Raw genomic sequence first — 26996 nt, forward strand, 5'->3', positions numbered from 1 at the left:
GAACAATTTTGACAGTCGGGATATCATGTTTCTGACTGAAACGTGGTTAAAGAGTGAGAATCCAGTAATAACTAGTGAGATTACTCCATCAGGAAACACATTCATCAGTGCACCACGGGGAGAGATGATGTCTGTGGTAGAATTGTTATTTATTGAACTGAGATCAATATGTCTGTCATTAAAAATTGAATTCAAGCATGATTCTTATGAACGAGTCTGCATTGGCAGATCCAGCGGGGGACGCACCGGGCGCGCGCCCCCTCTTTATCTTTGGTTAAAACAACAAAATAAAAAGAAATTTCGCAAAGGCACTCCCCTTTACGAAATTCCTGGATCCGCCCCTGGTGTGTGTTTATACTGATTCTATAAACATGGTGGACCCATGTTGTAATCTATAGGCGACCACATTCATTTATTCATTCATCTATTTCCATATCAAAACATAACATTTACAAAAATCAAAACACAATTGCCTTGGTTCAATTTATGCGGAATACCCTTTAAAACTAGTAATTTCCTAGCTGATTTTGATGAACAGATCCCAAAACTTTCTACACGTTCAATTGAAATCCTTCTTGTTGGAGACTTCAATATTCAGACAGGCATTCCCAGCAAACCTCTTGATGAAGCAGGTTTTTACCAGCACATCTAAGGTCCTACCCACAAGACAGTGTGACAAGGGCGGAGCCAGTAAAAAAAAAAGGGGGGGTGGGCAAAACAGTTTATATTTCTGGTGCCACCTCCGGCTTTAATCGGCTGACATATCAAGTAAAAATTAAAAGCCTTAAGTGCAAATTTTTCTGGTATAAAAAATCAAATGGAGCGCATCCGGTGCGCTTTTTTTTTTAAACGTAATTAAACCTTGTGCTCTCCCACCCCCGATCCGCCACTGAGTGTGGTCATATCCTCGACTTAATCATTCCAAAGGACAATGATGATTCCATTGACAAATCCTGCTGGATTAATGAGAAACTATAAACTCATCATCATCTTCTTAGTTGTGTAATAGTGAATATGTCAAAACCAAAGTTAATTCGCGCAATTTCTACAGCCACAAAAAGGGATCTTTGTGAGCTGATGATTCTGCAAATGAACAGACTTCATTTTATAACAGTGTCATCTTCACAGTGCTGGATAACCTATGTTCAGCCACTAAACGGACTAACAAATTTTGTTTACATTGACCTTTGTACAATGATGAGATTTACTACGTAAGACGTACCAAACGGCTTTACTGTGTTTACAGCGTCTTCAAAGAGAACCATTAAATGAAAGAAAGGAACAGAAGAAACTTTTTTTAAATAATTTTATTAACAATCAAAAGTTTACTATATACAGGGACAGCGTTTATTAATTGCTTGTAAGCACTTTCATTTTTTTTTTATTTTACTCCAAGCCCCCCCCCCCCCCCCCGCCCATACTATGTAATGTCCTCACATTGTGATGCCTATGCAGCTTGTCAATATAATCATTTTTGGTCATATCTTTCTCCCTTTTACATAATATAGTACTGGGTGTCACAGCTACTTGGGCTCTGATCAGCACTGAGACCATTTAAAACCAACGAGGTGATATCATTTAGTGCACTTTGCGGTAGCTTGCCCCCCCCCCCCCCGTGATTTTCCCCTGGATAGGGCACTATCCATCAGACCTCTGGTATTATTATCGGCAATTATTGTTAATGAGTAGAAATATCTGATGTAGGCCAAGACTCCCTGGTTTGTTGTTTTGTTTTGTTTTGTCTTCTCGTGACTTTATCATCCTCTGCACTATTTGCTCATCAATGTGCATCTCATTTTATGTTATTTTCGTATGAACCCAGTGCTGCAGGCATCACAAACATTCATTTCCATTTACAAATACACGAGAGCTTTCTATTTAACAATAGATTGATCTGACAAAGAAAATGTTAATGAAGCATAATGTGTGTCTTTTGGCTGCCTGAATATTGCATGGCTTTCCACGAAAGTCCATCATTGGTCATTTTGTCATTTTAGTGAGTGAAGTCTCTATTCCGGTCAGGAGGGCGATTACATATGCTGTGCTCCCAGTGTTGCCGCATCATTGGTGGGTGTGGTCTTGGTGATGGTAGACGCAGGTTCCTGTGATGATGGCTTCGGGGCGGCCTACTGGAGTCTCTCCCACAAGTGTCGCTGCCCACGCCACTGGTAGGAGAACGCCCCCATTGATAGCCACAGGAAGACTGCATTAAAACAAAGATAGCACAGAGTTGCATCTGATGTTAAGCATTTTAGAAAACTACCGTGTCCAATTTAACACCAATTGAAGTTAACGATATCATTTTTAACAGAATTAACACCAAGTGGAAATACAGAACTCGAAGATACAGAAATAAGATGTAGGATGAAAAACGTAGGATGAAAAAGATTTATGCCACAGAGTGAAAATGTAAATGTTCAATCAAGACTGCCTGAGATCTATTGAGCTATATAGATTGGTATTACTTTAAGAATGTAACCACTTAAAGTTCACCTTCCCTCTTACCTTAACAAGTGAAAATCATACTACAGATCGACACTGCGTAATAGCTTGTTACCTAATTACCTGTGGGTTGGCATGTCGAGGAGAGGAGTTTATTGGGGCCTGAGCAATGTTCTGTCGGACGTCTCGTGCCGGCCCCGATCTCCATGGAACCTCGTCTGGTGGAGGACGAAGTGGAGGAGGAATCACTAGTGATAAAGGGGAAGCAGAAGGCAGCAGAACCCTGGCTGAGACGGTTGATCCTCTGTAAGCACTTGTTGGAAGATGTGGAGCTACACGCACCACTGGGTGAGGTGGAGGTGGAACTCTGGAGAGGTGCCCGCCAAACTTTCCAATGTTTGCAGCCAGCGATGGAGGGAGGTAAGGAGGAGGGAAATGTATTTTCTCTCCATTTACGATTTTCTGGAGTGCCACTTTTTCGAGGTTTTTGACATCCTGGCAGGTCAGAGGAGGAGGCGTTGGGTGCAGAACAATCGACGACGGTTGCAGCGGAATGGTTTGTACTCCTTTCCCGAGAGTCTTGATCGATGTCGGCTTATCGTCCATCGGCGACAAAATGTTTGAGTGCACGTTTTGCTTGATCGCCTTGCTGACATTCTGCATGGAAAAGAGAAATGAATTGAATATATATATATATATATATATATAATCTAACTTATACCTCACCTTGAAAAGACCAGTTTCATCTTAGTCATTGGGCGAATTTGTTTTCTCTCATCCTAATGTCGCTCAAAATATAAAAGGAATAGGAAAAGGAACAAAAAAGAAAAGAATGTTGAGTTGAAGAGCTACATGAATACTGTACATCCATCTAAAAATTATTGATGAATACGTTTGGGTCTTTCCCAACACACTTCTGCCATTTCCCACCGATGCAGGTAAGTTTTATTTCTTTTTTTTTTCAGGGGGCTAAATTGCTCGACTTAACCCAGTAAATACAATGTGATTACTACACGTAATCAAATTATTTTTTCATTGTGATATATCACACTCGACGGCAATCAGGAGGTGGCCAGAACATCGTTGGAAACGAATTAGACAGTATTGAGTGCTTTTTCAGACACGCGTTTTATGAAATTTAAACGAGGACTTTGATTGCCATTCAAAATTAACATCGTTTCATCATACTGGTATGTATAGTATATTCTATTGCACAAGTAGGTACTTGTCTATTATTCTATACCTAGACACAATGTAGACGACAGGAACGACACAGACAAATGGATTAGGAGGGACAAAGCTGGTGATAGCTTACTTTGTATACATTCTGTACGATTGTCTTTGCTCGAGAGTTCAGATCTGACACTTTGCCCACCTCCTGTAAAACAAAGAAGGACCAAAGTTTTAACATAATCATTCATTATACCAGCGACAGCATGAAGAAGCACCATTTGAAGAAAGAAAAGCATCTATATAATATTCCTCATCTGATTTTCATCAATATATCGGTTTCGGTTACAATGTTCTTCATTGGGCTTGCCTTCAAAAGTATTCCTTACCTCCAGAACGTCGTCAAAGAAACCTGATGCCGAGTCCTCGGCGTCTAGGCGGATCTGAACAGCCTGGACAAAGAATAAACATTAATGTTACATTTTCTTCATGAGAATGTAATTGACAGACACGAAAGAAGAAAATATACTGTAAAAGTTAGGGATTTTTCACACATCTTGGCAAATTGATGACTTGGTTTGAAGGGTTTTGAAATAGACATGATTTCTACTTAACCCACAGGAAATTTGAGAGTAAAATTATTTTCAGTCTCTGATCGTTACTTACCTTGTACACATTCTGTATGATGGTCTTTGACTTTGTTTTCAATTCGATCTCTTCACCAACCTCCTGAAACATGTTTACAAAAGACAAAGAAAATTTGTGTTTTATTGACCATTGACTTTGATTTTATGTCTGCATATTTCCCGAATAAGGCAGTTAGCAAAATATGACAATGAAATGATATCCAAATTAATACATGTATCGTGGCTAAAAGGAAGTAGCAAGCGAATGCCAACAAAACTTACACTGCATGCCTTATTCGTTATTTGTCAGAGAAAGCCTCAAGATAAATTACGCTGTTTGGTTATCATCATCAACACCAGTTGTCATGGAAAGAATACCAGTACCATTAGAAACTTAAAATCAAAGTTTGTTTTCAAAGAGTAAGCACTTAATAATTATTTACCTCAAGAACCCCGTCTAGGAAGGTTGCTGCTGAGACTTCAGCAGCTCGATGGTCAAAAGCAGCCTGTATGAAGCAAAATGATATATATTTTTTTTTTATTTTAACAACCTAGACATGGAAAGAATATTGTATTACAACGCTTTATATATACCGTTAACAATAAATAAGATAAGCTGTGACATGCCCTATAAAGGAAGAAGGGAAAAAAGAGACAAATTTAGAGAATTTTCTGCCGAATTCAGTGGACCTCAACAACGTAGGATGAAAAAGATTTATGCCATAAGTGAAAATGTAGATGTTCAATCACGACTGCCTGAGATCTATTGAGCTATAAAGTTTCAGGAAGGTTACCACTCAAATTGCACCTTCCCTCTTACCCTAACTAATAAAAATTACTACAGATCAACTGCATGACTTGTTATCTAATTACCTTGGGATTGGCATGTCGTGGAGATGAGTTTATGGGAGCCTGAGAAATGTTCTGTCGGACGCCTCTTGCTGGCCCCAATGTCCATAGAACTTCGACTGGCGGAGGATGAAGGGGAGGAGGAACCACTGGTGACACAGGAGGGGCAGAAGGCAGTAGAAACCTGGCTGAGACGGTAGCTTCTATGTCGGCATTGGGAAGAGGTGGAGCTGCACGCACCACTGGGTGAGGAGGTGGTGGAACTGTCAAGAGATGCCCGCCAAACTTTTTAATGTTTGCAGCCAGCGATGGAGGGAGGTAGGGAGGAGGGAAATGTATTTTCTCTCCATTTACGATTTTCTGGAGTGCCACTTTTTCGAGGTTTTTGACATCTTGGTAGGTAAGAGGAGGCGGCGGTGGGGGCAGGACGATCGACGATGGTGGCAGTGGAATGGTGTGGTATATCCCCTTCCCGGCAGTCTTGTTCCATTTCGGCTTATCGTCGATCGGCAACAAAATGTTTGACTGCACGTTCTGTTTGATCGCCTTGCCAACGTTCTGGAAAAGAGAAATGAAATGTCAAAGAAAGGAATGATTTAAAGTCCTTGTTTATATCCCAACTTGAAAAGACCATTAATGCAGGTAAGCTATTCTTCAAGGGGTCAACGTGCACGACTTTAACCCCTCGATAGTAATGTAATTACTAGTTGGTAATCAATTTATCTTTCCTTCTTGCAATGAATCACAATCAACGGAAATCGGGAGATGATGGCCATAACATCATATGAGACGAATATGATAGTAGAGAGAGCTTTCAATCACGCATATTTAATGCCACTTAATATATAATTTCACCATCACAACAAATGTGGTAGATCTTTCGCGCAGGTAGATTGTTTATATATCATTCTTAATGGAACACTTACAGAATCAACAGACGACAGGAACAACATAGTCATGAGAAATGGATCAGGAGGAAATGACATCATGACAGCTTACTTTGTATACATTCAGTACGATGGTCTTTGCTCGAGAGTTCAGATCTGACACTTTGCCAACCTCCTGTAAAACAAAACAGCACAATACATTATTATTCATGATACCAGCGACAGCATGACGAAACACTAGGTGAAAAATAAACGAACTTCAGTTCCCAGCTGATTGCTTTTATGATATCAGTTCCGACATTCTTCAAACGCTTTCCTTCAAAAGGAAAAGTATCCTTACCTCCAGAATGTCTTCAAGGAAGCCTGATGCCGAGTCCTCGGCGTCTAGGCGGATCTGAGCAGCCTGGACAAAGAATGAACATTAATGTGACTTTTTTTCATGAAAGTGTATTCGACTGAAAAAAAAAAAGAAATATCTAAGGGAGCTTTGTACAGATCTTGGCAAGTGACTTGGTTTGCGCAGAATTCTGACATAATACTATTTTAATTCTTTGACTAAGCTACTATCAATGTTGGCATTGAACTGTTCAGGGACACATGCTTACCTTGCATACATTCTGGATGATGGTCTTTGACTTTGCTTTCCAGGTGATCTCTTTACCAACCTTCTGAAATATGTGTTACAGAAGAAACGGAAGACAGTTTGCAAAATATGACAATGAAATAACACACAGGTTGATATTGTGGTAAGAGGTAAGTGGCAATTAAAGGGACTGTACAGTACTCGTTGAGGTGGGGATTCATGTTTTGAACATTCCTAAGTGAGATAATGAATAGCCTCTTATGAAATATGAAAGAGCATGAAATTTTAAGAAGGATTCAACGTTTATTTGATTGATTAAAATTGGTTTTCAAATGGCTGAGATATCCAAAAAGTGCTAATAATAAAAGGCGACATGCCACAACTTTATTAGGATCTCTTTGTTTCACCTTGTTTTTTTGATATCTCAGCCATTTTAAAAACGATTTTCATCGAATAAACTTTTGATACCCCTTAAAACTGCATTCTCTTTGACATCTCATAGAGTGGTTTCTGAATATCTCGCAAAACGTTAAAAGCTAAATCCTCACCTCGACCAGAAGTGTACACATCCTTTAACGAGTGAATGTAAACTGAACGGATACTGCTAGGTCATGTTACTTAATGACAACTTTGTCAGAGAAAGTCTGAGATAGAATAATATGCTATTTGATGGCAATCATCATCAAAATAAACTTGTCAAAGAAAAACACCAGTATATTATCTAAGTTTGCTTTCATGAAGTAAGTACTTCAATGACAATTTACCTCAAGAACCCCGTTCAGGAAGGTTTCTGCTGAGAGTTCAGCAGCTCTGTGGTCCCAAGCAGCCTGTGAACATGATGAAGTAAAATGATATTTGCAGATCTGAGCAGCCAGGACAAGAGATAGAAATATGACGTTTTATATACAGTTGACAATAGCAAGATAAGTTGTGATATGCCCTATCAAACAAGAACATGAAGAAGAATAAGAATCAGACAAACACAGGTTTCTGATGTTTTCTTAGAGTTGTTTGAGGAATTCAGTGAACGTCAATACTATAAGATGACTATTTCTCCCATTGCATGAGGGAGAATGTAGATGTTCAATTAAGACTGTTTTAGCTCCACTGAATGATATATGCATTACTTTGTTAAAGAATGCAACCACTTGCCTTGTATACACTCTGGACAATGGTCTTTGAACGCGATTTCAGTTCAGTCACTTCACCAACCTCCTGAAAAGTATCACAAAAGAGAAATGGTGGGTAAGTGCAAATTATCATTTACCTAATGGATAATCGTACGTTTTTATGTACGGGTTTTTTTTCCCATAAATTTTACGCAATATTAATGATAATTTACCTCAAGAACCCCGTCCAGGAATGTTGTTGCTGAGACTTCAGCAGCTCTGTGGTCCCAAGCACTCTGTGAAACAAAATGATATACAAGTTTGGATCTTAGCAGCCTGGACAAGGAGGTAACAGTATTACGACGCATTCTACTATCACTAGTTTTGAGAATGAACAAGATAACTGTGACATGTCCTATACCTAACAAGAATGCAAAAGAAACAAATATGGATTTCTGATATTTTCTTAGAGTTTCGTGAACTCGGTGAACTTCAATAGCAAAGGATAAATTGTAGCCACTGAATAATAATGCAGGTGTTCAATGAAAATCGTCAGCGTTCTATTGAAGTACTATTACATCTACAGGCATTACAAATGTATTTTGTTTATAAATGTATATCACTTACCTTGCACACACTCTGAGCAATGGTCTTTGAATGTGCTTGCAGTTCAATCACTTCACCAACCTCCTGAAAGAAAAATCATAAAGAAATGATTGTAGGATATAATTCTCATAGTAATAGTAATAGTAATAGTAATAGTAATAGTAATAGTAATAGTAATAATAATAAAAATAATAATAACAATAATAATAATAATAATGTTTTATTTACCCAGGGTAGCCTCTTCAGTGTTACCACTGCTCTACCAGAGGGCCCTGCCATTATCATTACCCTAGCGTTGCCAGGTACCCATTCATACACCGGGTTGAGAGGGACATGGTGGGTAAAAGCATCTTGTCCAAGGACGTAAGCACTGGGCGGGATTCGAACTCGGGTCCTCCGATCGGGAGTCGGGAGTCTAATCCACTATGCCACAGATGTTGATCATCTTTTACTAAATGAATGCTCCTATCATTCAAACCACTTAGAAGTAATTTTTGTCACAATTTATACACAAAATAATGTTGATTTACCTCAAGTATCCCGTTGAGGAAGTTTGCTGCTGTGACTTCAGCTTCTTTGTGATCTCGAGCCGCCTAAATAGGGAGATAATTCAATTAAGATGATCGTAATAGAAGAACATGAGTTTAAAAGAATCGGTAATTTCAGGTCCATTTAACACAACATAAAAGAGAAGTGGTTTTCTGAAGACACAATATTTATGATCTATATGTGGCAGATATCTTTTCAAACTCTTTAATGCTCGTTATAACTACAATCATTTTAAAAGATGATAGCATCCAAAATAGTTACCTGGTATGCATTTTGCACGATGATCTTTGCTTGTGCTCTTAGTTGTGTGACCTCCCCAATATTCTGAATAGAGATGAGCAAAACAGCACGCATTTTAAACAGAAAAGTGGGAATAAATGCAATGTAATATAACAGAATGCAGCAAACAAAACCATTAAATGTATTTTGAGCTCTGTTTTTGAACTACGGTATTCCTTCTTGATCTGTAAGAACAATCTAAGTAAGATCCATGAATTCATACCTGAAGAACGCCATCAAGGAAGTTGACTGCCGATTCTCTGGCCATCATGTCGACATCCACTGCCTGAGAATGAGAAGTAAAAAGTCGCAAGGAATTGACGAATTTTTCTCATCATTTTCAGTGAATTAAGATAAAGCGATTGATTATAAAATTTATGTCAAATACTAGACTAGTGTGTCAATAGATAATAAATCAAACACACAATGTGATTATTATAGAGGATGCTGTATCTGAATGTGTAAACCTTCGAGTTTCGTTGCGACTTACCTCAAACACCTTTTGAACGGTGGTTTTGGCCTGGGTCTTGAGATCTGAAAAGATGCCAACCTCCTAGAAATAAAAGTACATACAAAACATTATTATTGTACCCAGGTTGAAACAGGTGAAATCCAATGCATGATAGGATATGACATATCATATTCATCAGTTAAATATATAGCTAAATGACATGTCTTGCATTAAGATTTAACACTGATCTCACCTCCAGCACTCCATCAAGGAAGGCTGCTGCCGAGTCCTCGGCAGTTCGGTGGCTTCCGCCAGGCTGAAAAGAAGGATAAGTTAAAATAATGCTTGTACTTGCGGTAACACCACCTCACTTCTGAAAGGAGTATATTGTGAGTGATAGAAAGTAAATATTGTTCTTCAATAACATAACGAATTCAGGAGATGATTTACACAGACAGTGATCGTGATATCAGATCAATATATTTATGCAGGTAAAGCCAATGTATTTCTGTATATTAAAATAATTGATATGCCTACGTGGATGACGTTATGACATGGATACTTTATGTCGTGTTTACAAAGAAACATTATGGCAGCAGATGTCGCGCTGCACACCTATATACTAGTAATTTATTATGTCATTGCTAAATCACACACGTTTGATTACATAAAGCATATTTGAATATTACTATATCTATTCATATGAGGTAATTTGCTAGGGAAAGAGTAACTTACCTGGTAACACTGTGCAGCTTGCTTGCTGCCACGTGTTTGCTTGTCTCTGTAAATAAAAAAGAAGAGGAAAAAGAGTTGCAAATTCATAATCTGATGACTTCGGATTATACATACATATTATTTCAACTTTAACCGAGCAAATGTTAACATACAAAATGTTGTCTAAATTGGCAAAGTCAACTCGACCAAGCTGTTTTAGAAGACAATTCGATTGTTATCATTACGTTATTGTCCCACCGATAAATTATGCTACTGAAAATATTGCAGAACAAAGCAAAACGATGAAGTATGGTAATAGATGCATTCTGTACAGATAGAACTCTATTCTCCACACGTGATGGTGCTTTTTTGTCGTTTTTAAGCATTCGGTTAAAAGAATTTTTAAAAAGATGTATATAACCTATAATAGTGGCTCACCCTATCGCAAATGCGCCTGCAAGGATGACTGTGCGGCGTGCGAGTTGGAGAAGAGAGCGAGTCTTCTTTGCTCTCTGTTTTCGACCTGACGAAGACGAAGAAAAGAAAAAAGCATGACACATCAATAAAGAAATTAATATCAATGAAAAGGCAAGGCGTGTAAACAGGTTAGTATATAGCCTGTAGTAGGGTGGCTACATGGTGACAAATTGTCTAACCATCAGTGCGAGAAACGTTGAAAACAAAATAAGAATAGCCAAACTTCGGAATAACGACAGCACCCCATTTTCCCACAATGCGCATCAATCAATGTCAATAAGATTGTGTTCGTTAACAGACTCGTCATACTCTAAATTTCTTTGTGTGTGTATTCCCTATTTCATATTTTGCTTTAAAAAGTGTGGCTCTTACTTGCGTAAATTCTACATGTGGCTGCTGAACAATATATTCCCCTTTTCGCTTTTAATCTCCTGCAACATCAAGAGCAAAGAGCTCGAGAAGTGTTAGCGCATTACAATAGTCATGTTCTACGAAAAGCGAACATCAGCACAAATACACTACTGCTAGTACAATGATGTCGAAAAATCCCTTTATCTCATAGATTAAGAACGCTTTACGGATGGGAAACGGTCTGTAGGTCGCTTACCGGTTTCCGGTCTGGAACATGCTCGGAAGCAATTCCTTGGGTCAATTTTAGTCAAATTGTTACCCATTTTGATCGATTGAGAGAATCTATGAACTGATCCAGTCAAGTATCAAATACGTTGTGTTTGAGGTTGGCAAGTGAGCGTTGAAAACCCTGGCAGAGGCATTGTTGCGTCACTCGATATCTTGCGCGCATTCCATGACAACAAGAATTACGAAATAGAAAACCACTGTGACGTTATTGTCAAACTAAACGAAGGTGTACGCGGATTGCGTAGCACGCATATTTATAAAATATGCAGCATGTGTAACAGCTTTCTCTCCACTATTATATCTTAGCCTCGGTACTCAGCTTTGTTTTGTTTGTTTGTTTGTTTGTTTTTTCTTGTGTGCAAAATGTACATCTTATTATATTATAATATGATTATTATACATAATACATAAACATACCTAAGTAGTAATCACAGCTGGCGGAACCCTGTACATAGGAATAAATAGGGTGTCACCAGTTTGCCACACAACAATGAGAGATTCATTCGATTCTGACAACCACTTTGTTGGAGTATTTCAAAATTTCATACATATTTAACTGCATGCATATAGGCCTACCAATGCATCTCACACAGTCAATCTAAAAAGTCAACGAAGAAGACATTTGTCTCCAGATATCGTCAGAAGCACGTTCTGAGTCAGACTCCACTGTATACCTTAAGTCTACTGAACAAAATGGACATTATTATTTTTTTTGAGGGGGGGGGGGGGATGATGTATCAACACTCACAACTAATAGAGCATTACATTCCCATGAATGGTGAGTGCTGAAAATACCCTTTGCAGATACGCAGATAGGCCTACATTATCAGATCAGTCACAAATACTGGGGTATAATTACATTAAGCATGGTATCCATAGCTCATTGTGTTCTGATAAGGAGGGCATGTCCTGAGAAGTTACAGACAAATATAGGGATGCCCTATATATAAAGTGTGAATAAAATTGACACAAAAATAACGTAGGGCCTACATGCATACCAAAAAGAATGGAAAAGAACTCGAAGAAAAATAATAAGAGAAAATAAAACAAATGATACAAGTTCATAGACTATAACCCCCCCTTTTTTTTTGGGGGGGGGGCATGGTAGGCCTTTCTGTGTTCATTATACCCTGTATTAACAATATCCTGGAAATCTTACTTTTTCAGAGTGCATTGATAACAGGTATTTCTAAAAAAAAAAACTTTTTTTTTTTTAACATTCATAGATGTGGCACTGGCAATTGTAGGGGTAATGAGATCCACAGTTTTGGTCCAGTAAAACGTACTTATAGACCTACTCGTATTCACATCATTCTGTTTTGCAAGATGTGTATAGGCCATGGCCTACATACAGACAAGTGCTGTAACTATATGGAAACTCTTGTTGAGGGAAAGAGTCTCTAAAACAGGATGGCATGAGTTTATTCACAGTTTTGTACAAAAAACATCCTTTGTTATTGTAATGTAAGTTGTAGCTTTATACATCTGAGTGTTATGTTATTTGTTTTATAATCATGATAATCAATAAAAACATAAAGAAAAGAAAAACACCTTGTGATGTTAAAGGGGTCGGTTTAGGTTGAGACCTAATATCAGGTTTCTAACATTTTTGGTGAGATAATGAGAAACCTCTTATGAAATATGAAAGAGCATGTAATTCCATGTGGAATTCGACGTTTATTGATGAAAATTGGTTTTGAAATGGCTGAGATATCCAAAGCAGAGCGATTCTAATAAGTGTGGGACCCACACTTTATTACGATCGCTTTGTTTTACCTTGTTTTTGGATGTTTCAGTCATTCCAAACCCAATTTTCATCAAGTAAACTTTGAATTCCTCTTAAAATGGTATGCTCTGTACTATTTCATAAGTGTTCACTTGGTATCTCGCAAAAAGTTAAAAGCCCAATTCTCATCTCCACCAATACTGTATAATGCCGTCATTCGTATGTTGGTGCAACAGTATATTGAGCCACGATCAGAACACGGATACCAGTGAAAAAAAAAACCAAACACCTGAATGGTCCATTTCGGCAAAAATTACCCTGTATTCAGTAGGTAGAGCCGATTCTTCTTTCGAGGTTTGTCTCCTTACCACTCTCCCAGCCAGCACTTCTTCTTATACCTTCCTTTCAAATTATTCATGTGACACTACCATAGCGCTTCATCATGGCGGGTGGTTCGGCTGGCGACTGGTGCCTCATTGAGAGTGATCCAGGAGTGTTTACAGAGCTAATACGGGGCTTTGGTAAGAAAACCGATGATATTTTATCCCCTTGGACAGACAGTATTATTTATTTGAGTTGTTATTGTCTATACCTTAAATATTAATCACACAGAAATGCAGTGATGACACATCAGTTTGCATGATCTCAAGTCATGCCGTGGGATGGGACGTGTGCGGATTTCGACACCCGCGAGGAGCCTCGGGCCATGTGAGAGTGGCCCGTGCCCGTCTCGCCCGCCCGGGCCGGGCAGGAACCGAGCAAGACCAGCTTGTAGAACAGCTGGATGGGCCGTGCATGGGGACACTAAATCCACGCTGACACCACACAGCATTGGTTTACACGCGTAGAATGTCAGGCAAAAATACAAAATCGGGCGGGGTGGTTTTTTTGTAAGTTGTGAAAGCAACATGATGAATCAACATAATGAAGTAAAAAGAAAAAAAAAAGACCGCGCCCCCCCCCAAAAAAAAATAAAAAAATATCCCACAGAGATGGCACAGCACAGAGTTTGATACCGAGCTGTCTCCTGAGTAAATTAACTACTGTATACACCATGTACACAGCCCAGTCGCTGCTGCTCTACCTCTAATATTACTACAGCAGCGACTGGGCTGTGTGTATAGTTATCTCCTGAGGAGAGTGATAACCTCAAAAAAAATAAAAGACTCCTCCAGACAGATGGATCTTTCTGTCTAATGTTGGGTAGATACTGATACTGATACTGTCATCGGTTAGTATGTAATGTGGATACTGGAATGTTATGTGATGGCTCTCTGAATGAGTCTGTGTAGATATTCTATGTGGTTGGGGCCATATTTATGGCATGGTCATGATGGTGGTGGCAAAATCATGATATCGGCCCCACCGCAGCGCAGTGCGCGTGCATCCGTGCATTAGCAAGCAGGGTTAAGGTTAGGGTTAGGTTTACAAGGGTTAGGTTAGGGTTGTTTCAGCGCTGCCAACATTGGAAACTAGTTAGTTGAGAGTGAGACTCCCATAGGCCAATGCTATAATTTAGGAGTCAAAATGAGTGAGATCAATAGAAATGCATGCAAATTAAATAAAGTTTTGGAGAGAGAAAGGACCAAAATGAGTGAGTCTCACTCTCATTGAATGAGAGTTGGCAGCCCTGTTGTTTTTATGGTTAAATTAGTTGAGGGACATTGGGAAGTCTTTCTGAGAATAGTACTAGTAGGGAGAAAGAAAAGAAAGAACAGAGGAAAAACCGGTAGAAGGGAAGGATGAAAGATGCTATGCTGTGGAAATCATCCCCACTGCTGCATCAATTTTGCATAAACGCTGTTTGGTGGGGCCGCATTCACAAGTATTTATTGTGTACGATACAAAATGGACATGGGGGTTTATGCGGATTCATTCTTTTTTTTTTTATTCACTTGATAGAGCCAAGATTCAAAGGGTGTATGTACACCCTGTAGGGTTTTTGTCATGTACAGTAGTGGTAAAAAATGGTAGTCTGCAGTTCTATCCTCATTCTCACTAGACTTCACAATAAAAGAGAGGTGCCAGTATTATTGGTTTGTTGAAGTTGAATGTTTTGCATTAGAGGTGTATGTCAGTTGTAGCCTGTGTAATTTATCTCCTTTATCATGTCAACTTTAGGAGTAACTGGAATGCAAGTAGAAGAGATATGGACACTCGATGATCAAACAGCTCTTGAGAAATTGAAGTAAGTATCATGTCATACATGTGGAAGAATAATTGAAACTCTATATGCCATCTTTTTGCAACCATGATGTTTTGCGAATCAAGATTTGCTAGAAAATTTTAGGTGTGGTTAAATCCATGGTCAAGAACCATAGCCACTTAAGAGTGGCATAACTTTTGCAAGGGAAGAAGTTAGCAATTACCCGTCACTGAAAGAATATATTCTGCATCTCTTGAATGTTGTGCAATGTTTTATGAATATCAGTATGTCCAGTTCAGTTCAGTGTTCAGTAATGTTGCTGTAGAGTAACTGGAATTTTGTTGCTTAGGTGAAAATGCAGCATGTTCAATAATCAGTGGAAGTAGAGCTCTGGTTGTTATAATTTCAAAATTTTATGTATTGATGTGTCTGTCATTTTAAATTGCAGGCCAGTCCATGGACTTATATTCCTGTTCAAGTGGCAGCCTGGAATGGAATCTTCAGGCACCATAGTTCAAGACAGGAGGCTGGATGACATATTCTTTGCAAAACAGGTAAAATGCACACTTTGTGCTGCACATTTGTGTACTGTTGTGCATTGGGATCTAGATCTTATAAGGTACACTGAATGAAGTGCTTGTGACATGCAGTGAATACTATATATTTTAAAGTTTATTTCATTTGAGAGGTCTTGTGTCATTATGTTCTCTCACTCCAAGTGTTAAATTGTTGTTAAAAAAAATTGTTGTTAAATGTTGTCTGATACTGTTGGTGGAAGAATGGAATCATTCTAACATTCTAGTGGCATACTCAAGGGATGATAGAGGTCAGTGACTCAATAGTGGTTGGGAGGTAAGTGTGGGTAGAGGCCATTGACTGGCTGGGGGTTGGGAGATAGATGTGGTCGTCATGGTGGAATATACAAATTTAAAGGGGTAGTAATAGATTTAAGTATCATTACACAACAGTACACATACAGGCAATACAAGGCTGGTAGTTATACTCATTTGAACTTGATGCATGTATATATGTATGGTATACAGCCATGTCACAATGTACCAGGAATGCATTGTCTGGTTTTACCAACAAGCTGTTGTATACCCCGTGTTGTCAAACTCAATGCAAGCATTAGTGGAAAGAAAACCTTCCCAACTTATGTAAAGACTACCAGACATTTTAACCCTTCTATGTACTTCTGTATACAATTTAATGTCTGTACACCCCGAGAGACTGGTTCTTAAAACTTGAGACTGTGAAGTATATGAGATCGTTGATGTATTCAATGTGGAGTGTCGTGCTAACACGTGACTTCATTGTATTTTGACTGCAGGTCATAAACAATGCATGCGCCACCCAGGCTATCCTCAGTGTGCTGATGAATTGCCGCCACAGTGACGTCTCCCTTGGAAACCAGCTCAAAGAATTCAAGGAATTCACCGCAAGCTTTGACCCAACTGTAAGTGTGAAATCCCTTCATTCTAAGACAAATAAACAAGGTTGATTTATAGAAAAAAAAAAACCAAATAATTGAATGATCAGGATGTTATGAAAGCATCTTGTTATTGCTTTCAGACTATGCACACACATGTACTCCATACAGTAGGATTATATCAGTATGGAAGTATTGGGGGAGGAGGAGGAGAAAAGCACAGATGAATCTGTAAGTTTAGATATAAACCCAAAATAAAACAAATGCATGCAAACAGGTTCAAGATATCTGTGTGAGTGACATATTTGTTGCATTGCTGATAAACTCATCATTCTTTTATTTCAAGCTGGCAAATTTCGTGGAGATTAGTTAGTGTCCAGATATTAAAGTGGAAAGCTGTTGGGACAATTATGTCATCATGTCCTCTAGTTAGCAAATGGTAGCTTTGACTACATATTATCACTTTTGCTGGAATTCAAAATCTTATAGCTTTCTAATGTCATGTCCCATTATAGCAAAATTGTTATCATTTTGCTATTGAGCAAATGTGTTTTTAGAGTGTGAGTCCTGAGTATGGAATAGAATTGCACTTTCAATATGTATGCTACAACTATCACCTAATAATAAGGTCTGCACTGTACATGAAATATGTATGTCTTGTTTTCTCCTCAGATGAAAGGCCTTACAATCAGCAATTCAGAAGTAATCAAACAAGTTCACAATAGCTTTGCAAGGTATGAACAGATTTTTGAAAACTGTTTTCTTCGGTGGGGATATTGGACTTTGTACAATTTACATGCCTGAAGTAGTCTGAATCAGGAACCAATAGTGGTGTTTCTTTGATGCTATTAGAACTTCATAGTTTAGCAGCTTTCTGTGTTTTGATTTGTGATTTGTAATATCTCTCCTTGTCCATTTCATTTTTCATCGTGAACATGCATTTGACAACAGATCAGAAAACTTGTGTGTGCTAGATGATCACAAGGTTAGGGAAGATCCAGAGAAGCAATTACAGGGAATGCCATGATCCAACAGAAGTGAATGAATTTGATGGGTGCTATTTGTTTCATCTATGAGAAAGATATTAAATTGAAAACTTTCAGAAATGTATGTATGTATGTATGTATTGTGTAAGTATACATTGTAATGCATGTGTGTCTTTGTTCTGTGTCATACTAAATATGACACCTACTTAGTACTTTCTTTTTAATGGTTCCTTTCAAACAGGCAGCAGATGTTTGAGTTTGATGCAAGGCTTGCTAACAAAGATGATGACGTGTACCATTTTGTCAGCTACATGCCGATTGACGGCAGGCTTTACGAACTTGATGGACTTAAGGATGGGCCTGTTGACCTTGGTAAAAATTCATAAGTCACCTGGTGCATTTCTGTACATTTCTGTCCTATTGTACTTCAGTTTTCTCCTACTTTGTATTCTTTGTTTTCAGATTGAAACACATTACTGTCAACTTGTGTATTAAGGAAATCCATACTTTTAAGTTCTTGTAAAATATTGATACATTGCATCATTGCCACTTGGATACGAATTCTGCCTCTTAAGTCAAATTCTTGCATGGAATTCAATTTTCTATGAATCAACATCCTGCTTGTCTAAATCTTTATATCTTACACAATCCAGGGTGTACTTTTAGTTGTGGTTTCACTTAGTATTTGTTAACCCATTGAGGACAAGTCCTGACTATACTCTGGCAAATGTCTATGAGAAATGTGTGTTGTAGCAAAATCAGTCCGTCCTCAACGGGCTATTACCTTCAACCTCATACATATTTCAGATTTTCCAGTGTAATCAGATTAGTGCAATTTATGTAATATCTTGGTATACAGATCATAAGTTTAACTTTTTTTTTTTGTCCTGGAGGCCATGTGAGACTTCTAGAGCTTTAGCTCAAGGAATTTTTCTGACACCAATGTGAACAATTCTGATGATGTTGGAGGTATATTTCTCAAACTAGCACTGGATGCATTGTTTTGCAGGCAAGGCTGATGATGACGACTGGCTGAAAACTGTGAAACCTGTCATCGAGGAGAGAATAAGAAGGTGAGAAAAGTGTGATAACATTGATTTTGTTATGACTGACAACCAGATAGTAGCTGGAGATTTGATTGCATATCAGATCTCTTGAATTACCCCTTCCCAAGACATGGCTATAGAGATGTTACAATGATGGGTTAGTTTATGTGTGTACTCTAGAATGTCTGGATGTTTTTCCCCAAGAGATCCAGAAAAGAGTTATTTTGAATCTGCATGCTACTATTATTATGATGAAGTCCTCGGAAGGAGTCAATATCTTTAAATTTCATTATAACTAAAGGGAATTTTGCACCATAGATGTTAATGATAATAAATTTTGGACCTGAATTTTTACTTCTTTGTTATGAAATTTTAGTGTAACCATATTTGTCATAACAGTTATACCCTGTATTTGAATGCATTTCAAGAATAGGTCTGTGACATGTATGGCACAACATAGAAGCTAACTTTCATGTCTGCATGAACCACACAGGTACAGTGCGAATGAGATCCATTTCAACCTGATGGCATTGATCTCAGACAGGCGGATGATCTACGAGAAGGAGATCAGCCGGCTGCAGGAACAACTCAAAACACTGGAAAGTCAAGTGAGGCCAAATTCATCAAATGCACTGTTTGTGTGGCGTCATGCTGTGCATGTCAACCACAATTCATAGACCATTCTGTAATGTAATAAAAGTCATTGATGTTTCTGTGCATACAGTGAAGTAACAAACCAGTTTATTAATCTGCTCCATCCAATTAAGTTTCTTGAGCAGGAATTCAGTTATAATTAATCAGTTGTTAGTGTAGGTAGGGTGTACCTCTAACAAGCTTTGTAGTTGGTAGGCGATATTTGTCAACAAAGCATGCATAGAATTTGAATACAGTACAGAAATGGATCAATGACATTTGCTCCTGCGACAATTGCTCCTGCGACAATTGCTCCCATAAAATATCTGCACGCTAAGCCAAACATGAATTCTACCTACAAACATAACCCTAACCCTAATCCTAATCCTCACATCAAACTAAATCTGAAACCCTATTACAACTTTTACCCTAACCCTAAGTCCTTGGAGAAAAAAGACCGGAGCAATTGTTGGAGGAGCAAATGTTGTGTCACACATGTACAATGTACCTTGTATAACTGACCTTGTTGGAAGCTATTTTATAAAGGTCCCCCTTACACTTACATCCTTTATGTGTTCCTGGCTTGAGAGCAAGTCAAGAAAAGTTTTGGAAGTATATTATGTGAAACTTGTCGTGCTATCGTGAGCTGGTAAACATGGTTATGTCAGGGTGGCTGTGTATACCACAAGGATTGTGATGTCGTTAAAAAAAATACACAAAAAAGACAGTCATTTTAATCTGTGCCTCAAAAAGATTGGAGGAACAAAAGTGGGCCTCAGTTTGAAAAAGGTCGAGAATGGCAGCCATAATGGTATTGTTATGCTTATTTTAGCTAAATTTTGTACAGTTTATGACATCACAAAAGGCAAGAAAGATTTTTAAAGGGTGGAGCTTAGTGGGTGCAGAAAAATGAAATTATTGAATGATCATAACATTTTGATGTATATTTCAGTCAAAAAACTCCTGAATATGTGATGTGAAGACCTACTCACATCAGCAGATGTCATCATTGGACACAGTACCAAAATGTCAGGTGGCTTTGAATAAGCTGTAAATGTGCAAGCACAACTATAGCTGCTATGTATATCTTCTTGTCATTGACATTCTAAAGATTACTGAGCAAGAATTTGCAAACTTTGTTACCTTAGCATGAGAAGGATGTTGATAGTAATCAAAATTCGTGAAAGCATTCTCTCTTAATTGTAAGTGGTGGTTGGGTCTGCAGTTTCCAAATATTCTAATTTATAATTCTGCCTTTCTATCATCTCTGCATTGAAATTTATCCTGTTTCAATCTCAGTATTCCATATGTTTGTTTGTTTGTTTGTGTGTTTGTTTTTGTGTGTGTCTGTGTCTTATATTTAGGAAAGAAGGGGAAAAAAGTGCTCATTAGCAGACTAAAATGGACATATCCTTTGTTTTTACTTTGTTCATGTATTTTGATGTACATTTTAACAGGGTGAGCTGATGGAAACCAACCAATCCAGTCCCTTATCTCCTGCAGCCATCCAATCAGAGCTGAGCAAATATCAACTGCTTGTAGAGGAGGAGGATCGAAAGATAAAGTTATTCAAGGTGAGGTATTTGTTCAGAATACAAGAAGAGTACGGTAATATATGAATTGTATTTATGTATGTATGTATGTATGTATATGTATATGTATGAGAGTATTTATATATGAAAGTTGATACACCGTATATGATTATGTGACCTTGCATTGCAAAACTGTCAACAAGTCGCCTGATGTTGATTTTTAGTCAAGGGCAAATTTTGAAAAAAGGAGACCCTGTGCTCTAAAAATACATGTAACTCGATACAAGTGGACTTTCTTAATGTCTTAAATAATGGAAAAAATGTACACCCTCAAAAATTGTGTACTGAGAAAAGAGGCTTTGGAGTTTAGGGTCTATTGAAGTGTAATCTCACCCAGTGTTGCTCTAAGCAATGAATGGAACAAAGAAAAGGGTGTAAATTTCTATAGTAAACACTATGAAGGGATTAAAGGAAACCAAATATAGATGTTGAATAATATATAAGTGAAGGCAGCAATATTAGTAGAACACATCACCTGAAAGTTTGAAGAAAATGGGAGGGTCGATTCAAACGTGTTGAATTTTTTAGAGCTTTCGTGTCATCATTGCGGGGTAAGGAGACTTCTACACTTCATGATATCATTTTGAACAACAATAAAAAGAAAATATAAAGGAAATTCAACATGATTTCACTTTTCTAGCAAAATAAAAGAACACATGAAACTTACCTCTATTGGACGTATTTCAGTAATGATGGTGGAATGTGTGCTTCTCGTGAAGAATGAAATTCTATTGCATTCTCGTATTTGTTAGTTTTGTGATGCATGGTCATGCACCTGAAATGAGCTACTTGATACTGGTCAGTGGTTGGTCATATGAACGAAAGCAACCGCGAGAGTAATGCAGCAAAGATGAAAATGGTTTTATTGCAAACAGTGTCGGGTAATATAATTGCAATAATTTGACTTGCTGCCAATGGGGCTATTTGCAGACCAGTAGGACTATGATATTACATTATATGTTACAGGCATGGTATTCTGTAGATTTAAATCTGATTTCAGATTTTTTTTTTTTTTGTCTGAAGTCTGTACACATTTTACTTTTCCATATGTATCAAAATCACCTGAAAATTTTGATTTCCAATTTTTTTCAACAAGCCTTAATATCATCCCTGATGTTAGTATGACTGTAAGACACCCTGGAAATGTAGTATCTGATAAATGAATATTTGATCATTCTGTTTGGCAGACGGAGAACATTCGGCGAAAACACAACTACTTGCCGCTGATCATGGAACTGCTGAAGGTGTTGGCCAGCAAAGGGGAACTAGTGCCTTTAGTGCAACAGGTATGTCTCCATAGAGTACATATAGCTTACCAATCTAAAGTGGAAGATACAGGAGTGTGGATTGTGTACAGTCTGCCTCCAGAATCCAGACTGGACAATGTCCACCATGTAAGTGTGTACAGGGAAAACGTGATGAAGCAAATGCTGATATACATGTAAAGATATAGGCTACAGCAAGGAAAATGTCTTCATGCTGCCATCATCATGTATAATGTGTGTATATATATATATATATATATATGAAGAGTTTGTTTGCAAAAACCGATAAGTCCATTTTTGAAGATTTCGAAGTACGGTCTCTGTCATAAAGTACAAAATAATACCTTTTAAATGATATATTGGTCACTACATATAAAGGTACATTTTTGAAGTTATGGTCAAAAGAAGCAAAAATTTTCTTATTATTCTCTTTATTTTTCTTCACCTTCAATCGCAAATATCTCCATTTGACAAATATGGACTTATCGGTTTTTGCAATCAAACTCTTCATATATATATATATATATATATATATATATATGAATGTAAAATATATAGTTTTCTGTGTACTCATTTTTACATGGTGTGGCAAGGATGGAATGTAAGAATCTCGCTAAAGACAATTGGGGTAATCCTTCAGTTATAATTATGTTCAAGGATTATCAAGGAAAAGAGCCTTGCTTATTTCATGACTTTTATGTATATTTAATGAAGATATCGACTGTGTGCAAAGTTTCTAAGGTGCAGAAAATGTATATACATTTTACTGGACTGTGAGGGTTCCTGATGTTCTACACTTTACAAACTATGAATGTCTTATGGAAAAAGATACTCCTATAAAATGTGAAGTGATGTTTGAATTTCTAGTTTCTAAGATGTAACTGATTTCACTGTTATGGGAGCTGCACGTGCAAAGTACATATCTTCTAATGTTAGTTTTGCTTCTTGTGAGGTTATAATGGTTATGTCTCTAGGAGCTTACAAAGGTTATGAGTTTATAAGGGTTGAGTTGTTGTTTTTTTTTTCAGTTCAGCAATATAACGTGGGGCTTTACTTCTGAGTACTTTGTGATGATGAACAGAACCTTTTTAAGCAAGATTTTCTGGCATGCTGGTAGCCAATGTGGATCTCTTGATTGGAGAGGAGTGATCTTAGAGAATTTGTAGCAGCCCTAGATTAGTCTTGCACAAATGCTTGGATTTGCTGTCTTTTGTCATTTCAATAACTCTGACAATGATCATTTACTTCCGTTTGCTGCTTAAAAGTTAGATAGACCCATGCTTAATCTGTTGAGGACATGCTGATTTTGCTGCAGCGCACATTTCCCACAGACTCCTGCCCGAGTACAGTCTGGACTGGCCTCCAACAGGCTTTAGAAAGAAGTTGTGAGTTATATGCCATATAATCACTAAACCACACTGATGTATAATAACTTTTTTTTTTTTTTGCTTAATTTCTCCATCATTTTGCAGGCGAAAGAGAAGGCTCTGGCGAAACAAGAGAAGGAAAAACAGAAGAAGGCACAGGAAGCGAGATAAGATGCTAGCTATGGCACCTTGCCACATACTCGCCCCCCAAGGAGGTGCAGTGTAGTTCATGTTTCAGCGTCGTAGACGACAATGAATTCTTGATGGCATCATCAGATTTGTCCATACGTCAAATCAGTTTGAGAGTCAGAACAAAAACAATGAATAAGGTATATCTAAGGTATATGTCAAATATCACATAATACGTCTTTGAACACCAGAATCATTTTATTTTTTAATTTGCAAAACGCCACCGATAATATTTTGTATATGGCAGACAGAACATTCCAGAGTGCAGTTCTGAAGTGCAGGGGATCTTAGGCCTCTCTGTACTGTACTTACATGTGACTGCCTGCCTTGGTACTGCCGAAATAATTCTTTGGTATTATCACAGACCATAAAAATTCCTGTGTGTGGAGTCACGGATGTGACAAAGAATTGAATTGCTTGGAGAAAGCTGCACAGGCTCGTTAATTTGTCTGAATTCACTCTTTTAGCTGAGAGAGTCTATGATGAATAAGTGGCATGTGATCCATGCAGAACAAAAGTATGTACGAGTAGTTACACATATTTTCAGAGCAAGCATATTTGGCAAAACACTGAACAGAGGGCATATTTTTGTGTAATGCTCCATGATAAGTGTTTGTTTGTTTTTGTGATTTTTTATCTTATTTTTTGTTTTTGTCGTTTTATTTTCTACATTTCAAAGTTGGGATTTAAATCCCCAGTGAAGTCAAAGTTTACACCAAAAAAGAAAGAGTTATTTTCAGAGACTCCAACCCCAAGCACCTTCTGATCTGGAGATTCAAGATTCTTCCGCCCAAAACCCCTACCAAACGGGAGACTCTAAGTTGATGCGTGCGAAGTTCCTAGGGTTCTAGATGCTCTCTGGTGTAATCTAAGGCTTATTTTTTCAACATACGATGGCAATAAGTAAGAAATCCTTTCCAACGGGAGACACAGAGCCAGGGCGGGAGAAATTAAATCTCAAGCGGGAGAACGGGAGATTTTGCAAAAATGGGTTTTTGGCGGGAGATCTCCCGTCGAAAACGGGAGAGTTGGAGTCTCTGTATTTTGAATAGATTGATGATATAAAAAGCCTTTTAAAGACAGCACACAAATGAAATCAAACAGGTTTTAAGACAGTTACAACACACAGAAAGTCAATGAGTACTAGTATATCTAAGATTGTATCCTATGGAAACTATGAGATCAGCATCCAGGTACCGGTATCTCATTTATTTCATTTGTAGTGGACAAAAAAAAATTCAAAAGTGGTATCTGTCATGAATAAGCATTAATCATCAGCTGGAATTCCCTTACGCATGAATGCATTGACTCATAAATCTTCCAAAGAAATAAGAAATTAGTGACGTTTCCCACAAAAACAAGACAAAGCAAGACAAAAGCACTGACAAGTGTTATTCTGGCAACAGGGTCCTTCGGCGTGGAACTTCGAAGTGACAGGTGCAATTTGAGGTGCCCTATCTGTGGCTATTTCAAGTGGCTACATCAACAAATATCAGATTTTGCTCACTTCTAACTTTTTGATCACGTGTCCTTGCAGTCGTGCAGTATTTATATATATATGTATGATATGTCCTGTAGGTATGTTATGAAAACTGCAGAATCTGTCAACGTAGTCCACATGAATTTTTCTGATGAAATGCAACAAAAAACATGCAGCAGTTTCGATGCTAGTATGTATTGTAAATATGCTCAGTTGTTTTATCACAAAGAGCTCTCTGTACACTAGCTAATGCTGTCTGTCATGTGCCTGTTTGTGATCAGATATTCTGTAGTTAATCTGTTGTGACATGTTTCATTTCTGTCATGAGGGAAAATTGTTTTGTAAGCTGCTCTCACCAAACCCCATAAGATGCATATGACAGAATAATATGGATACAGTTGTATCTTCTATTTTCTATTTTTGTTTTAATTAAACCGTTAAGGATCGGCAAAACTCGCCAATGTTCACCCTGGTATGCCTCTTGCTCTCCATTAAGAGTAAAGTGTTATCTGGTAGGCATGTTAGTGTTAACTATCTCACTCAAGGGACCTCCCTTGTACAGTATGTGCGTGCTATCTCACTTAACAGAGTAGAATGTTTTCAGATTGTCTGTCAGTTCATCTGTGGGGGCATATCCAGGAATCCCGTAAAAGGGGGGGGGGTGCAAAAATATTTCTGGTGCCACTTCTGGGTTTCATCGGCTGACTCTTTCTTTTTCTTTCTTTTGTTTTAACAAAAGATAAAGGGGGGGGGGGAGCGCGCCCGGTGCTCCCCCCCCTTTATCTTTTTGTTAAAACCCGGTGCTAACCCCCCCCCCCCCAATCCGCCACTGATCTGTAAAGCTTACTGCACTTTGACGAAAATGTCATATCAACCTATAACTTCAACTACCAGCACCCAATTGCTATATGTAATTGGGGTAGAGGATGGAAGTACATGTACATGTATACAATCATTTGCATGAAATGGTGTTGGTGAAAGCTAAAATGTCAAGTCAGAGGGCATTCATCATTCGGCCTAAGATGCCATTTCCAGCCATGACTGCCACGAGGAAATGTGATATAACCGATGAAAATAATGATGGAAACAATTTGCTTTGTGTGTTGATGATTACATGTCTATCCTTAAGGTCACTTGTCAAGATCAGTGAAACTTTAATCTAAATGTAGATGAAGGGCCATACGTATACTTTGAACTATAATTGTAAGGGAAGGTGGGGACCTCTCATTTGACTGCACATTGTGTTCACATTGCTCTAGAATATGTGTGGATTTGGTCATTAGTCTCTTGACAGTCCATATTCAGTGAGGATTTTCAACAAGATACAAGTATAGCTTATGTGCAAAGTTAGCAAATATAGTCATTGCTGATCCCTCTTGATCAGGTAACACTATCACTTGAATGTTTTTGGCACGTGTATCTTTATTATTTTTTTTTTCTGAGGCATGAAAATTATTACAGCTGACATTTTCGTAATGTAATTAACTATTTGCTTGCAGAACCAGTTTCAAAACTTAAAAAGGCTATTAAAATTGAAAATATTTTTGAAGATGTCAGATATAACAAAACCCTTTCGTAACAAGGTGAATATTATACCAAAGCATCACATTCTTTTCCATGTAGACGTGAGTCTGTAGATTAAAATCTGTTTTTATTATCTTTCAAATGTATTTTTTGTTTGTTTTGTTTTGTATTGGTTTTTTTTTTTTCACTTATTTGTATGGTAACTCGGCCGTTACCATTAGCAAACCTAAGC

General features: G+C 37.9%; 1 protein-coding gene and 2 long non-coding RNA genes across 3 annotated transcripts; 1 reads left to right on the forward strand and 2 right to left on the reverse strand.

Moving 5' to 3' along the window:
- Nucleotides 1-8298: 8298 nt before the first annotated feature.
- On the reverse strand, nucleotides 8299-9130 carry LOC140241007 (uncharacterized). Its single transcript, XR_011902051.1, has 3 exons — nucleotides 9083-9130; nucleotides 8803-8865; nucleotides 8299-8356 (listed from the first exon to the last, which is right to left on the reverse strand). It is a non-coding gene; the product is annotated as an uncharacterized lncRNA (long non-coding RNA).
- Nucleotides 9131-10286: 1156 nt separating this feature from the next.
- LOC140241006 (uncharacterized) lies at nucleotides 10287-11387 on the reverse strand. The gene is made up of 3 exons (XR_011902050.1): nucleotides 11350-11387; nucleotides 10704-10788; nucleotides 10287-10332 (listed from the first exon to the last, which is right to left on the reverse strand). It is a non-coding gene; the product is annotated as an uncharacterized lncRNA (long non-coding RNA).
- Nucleotides 11388-13543: 2156 nt separating this feature from the next.
- LOC140241243 (ubiquitin carboxyl-terminal hydrolase isozyme L5-like) lies at nucleotides 13544-25893 on the forward strand. Its single transcript, XM_072320995.1, has 11 exons — nucleotides 13544-13628; nucleotides 15229-15295; nucleotides 15702-15807; nucleotides 16584-16709; nucleotides 17355-17416; nucleotides 17910-18040; nucleotides 18678-18741; nucleotides 19208-19322; nucleotides 20805-20921; nucleotides 22127-22225; nucleotides 23677-25893. The coding sequence occupies exons 1-11, from the start codon at nucleotides 13550-13552 to the stop codon at nucleotides 23740-23742; spliced, it is 1032 nt and encodes a 343-aa protein (XP_072177096.1). The 5' UTR covers nucleotides 13544-13549; the 3' UTR covers nucleotides 23743-25893.
- Nucleotides 25894-26996: the final 1103 nt, after the last annotated feature.

The sequence above is a fragment of the Diadema setosum genome, chromosome 17, assembly GCF_964275005.1.
Source record: "Diadema setosum chromosome 17, eeDiaSeto1, whole genome shotgun sequence".
Classification (NCBI taxonomy): Eukaryota; Metazoa; Echinodermata; class Echinoidea; order Diadematoida; family Diadematidae; genus Diadema; species Diadema setosum.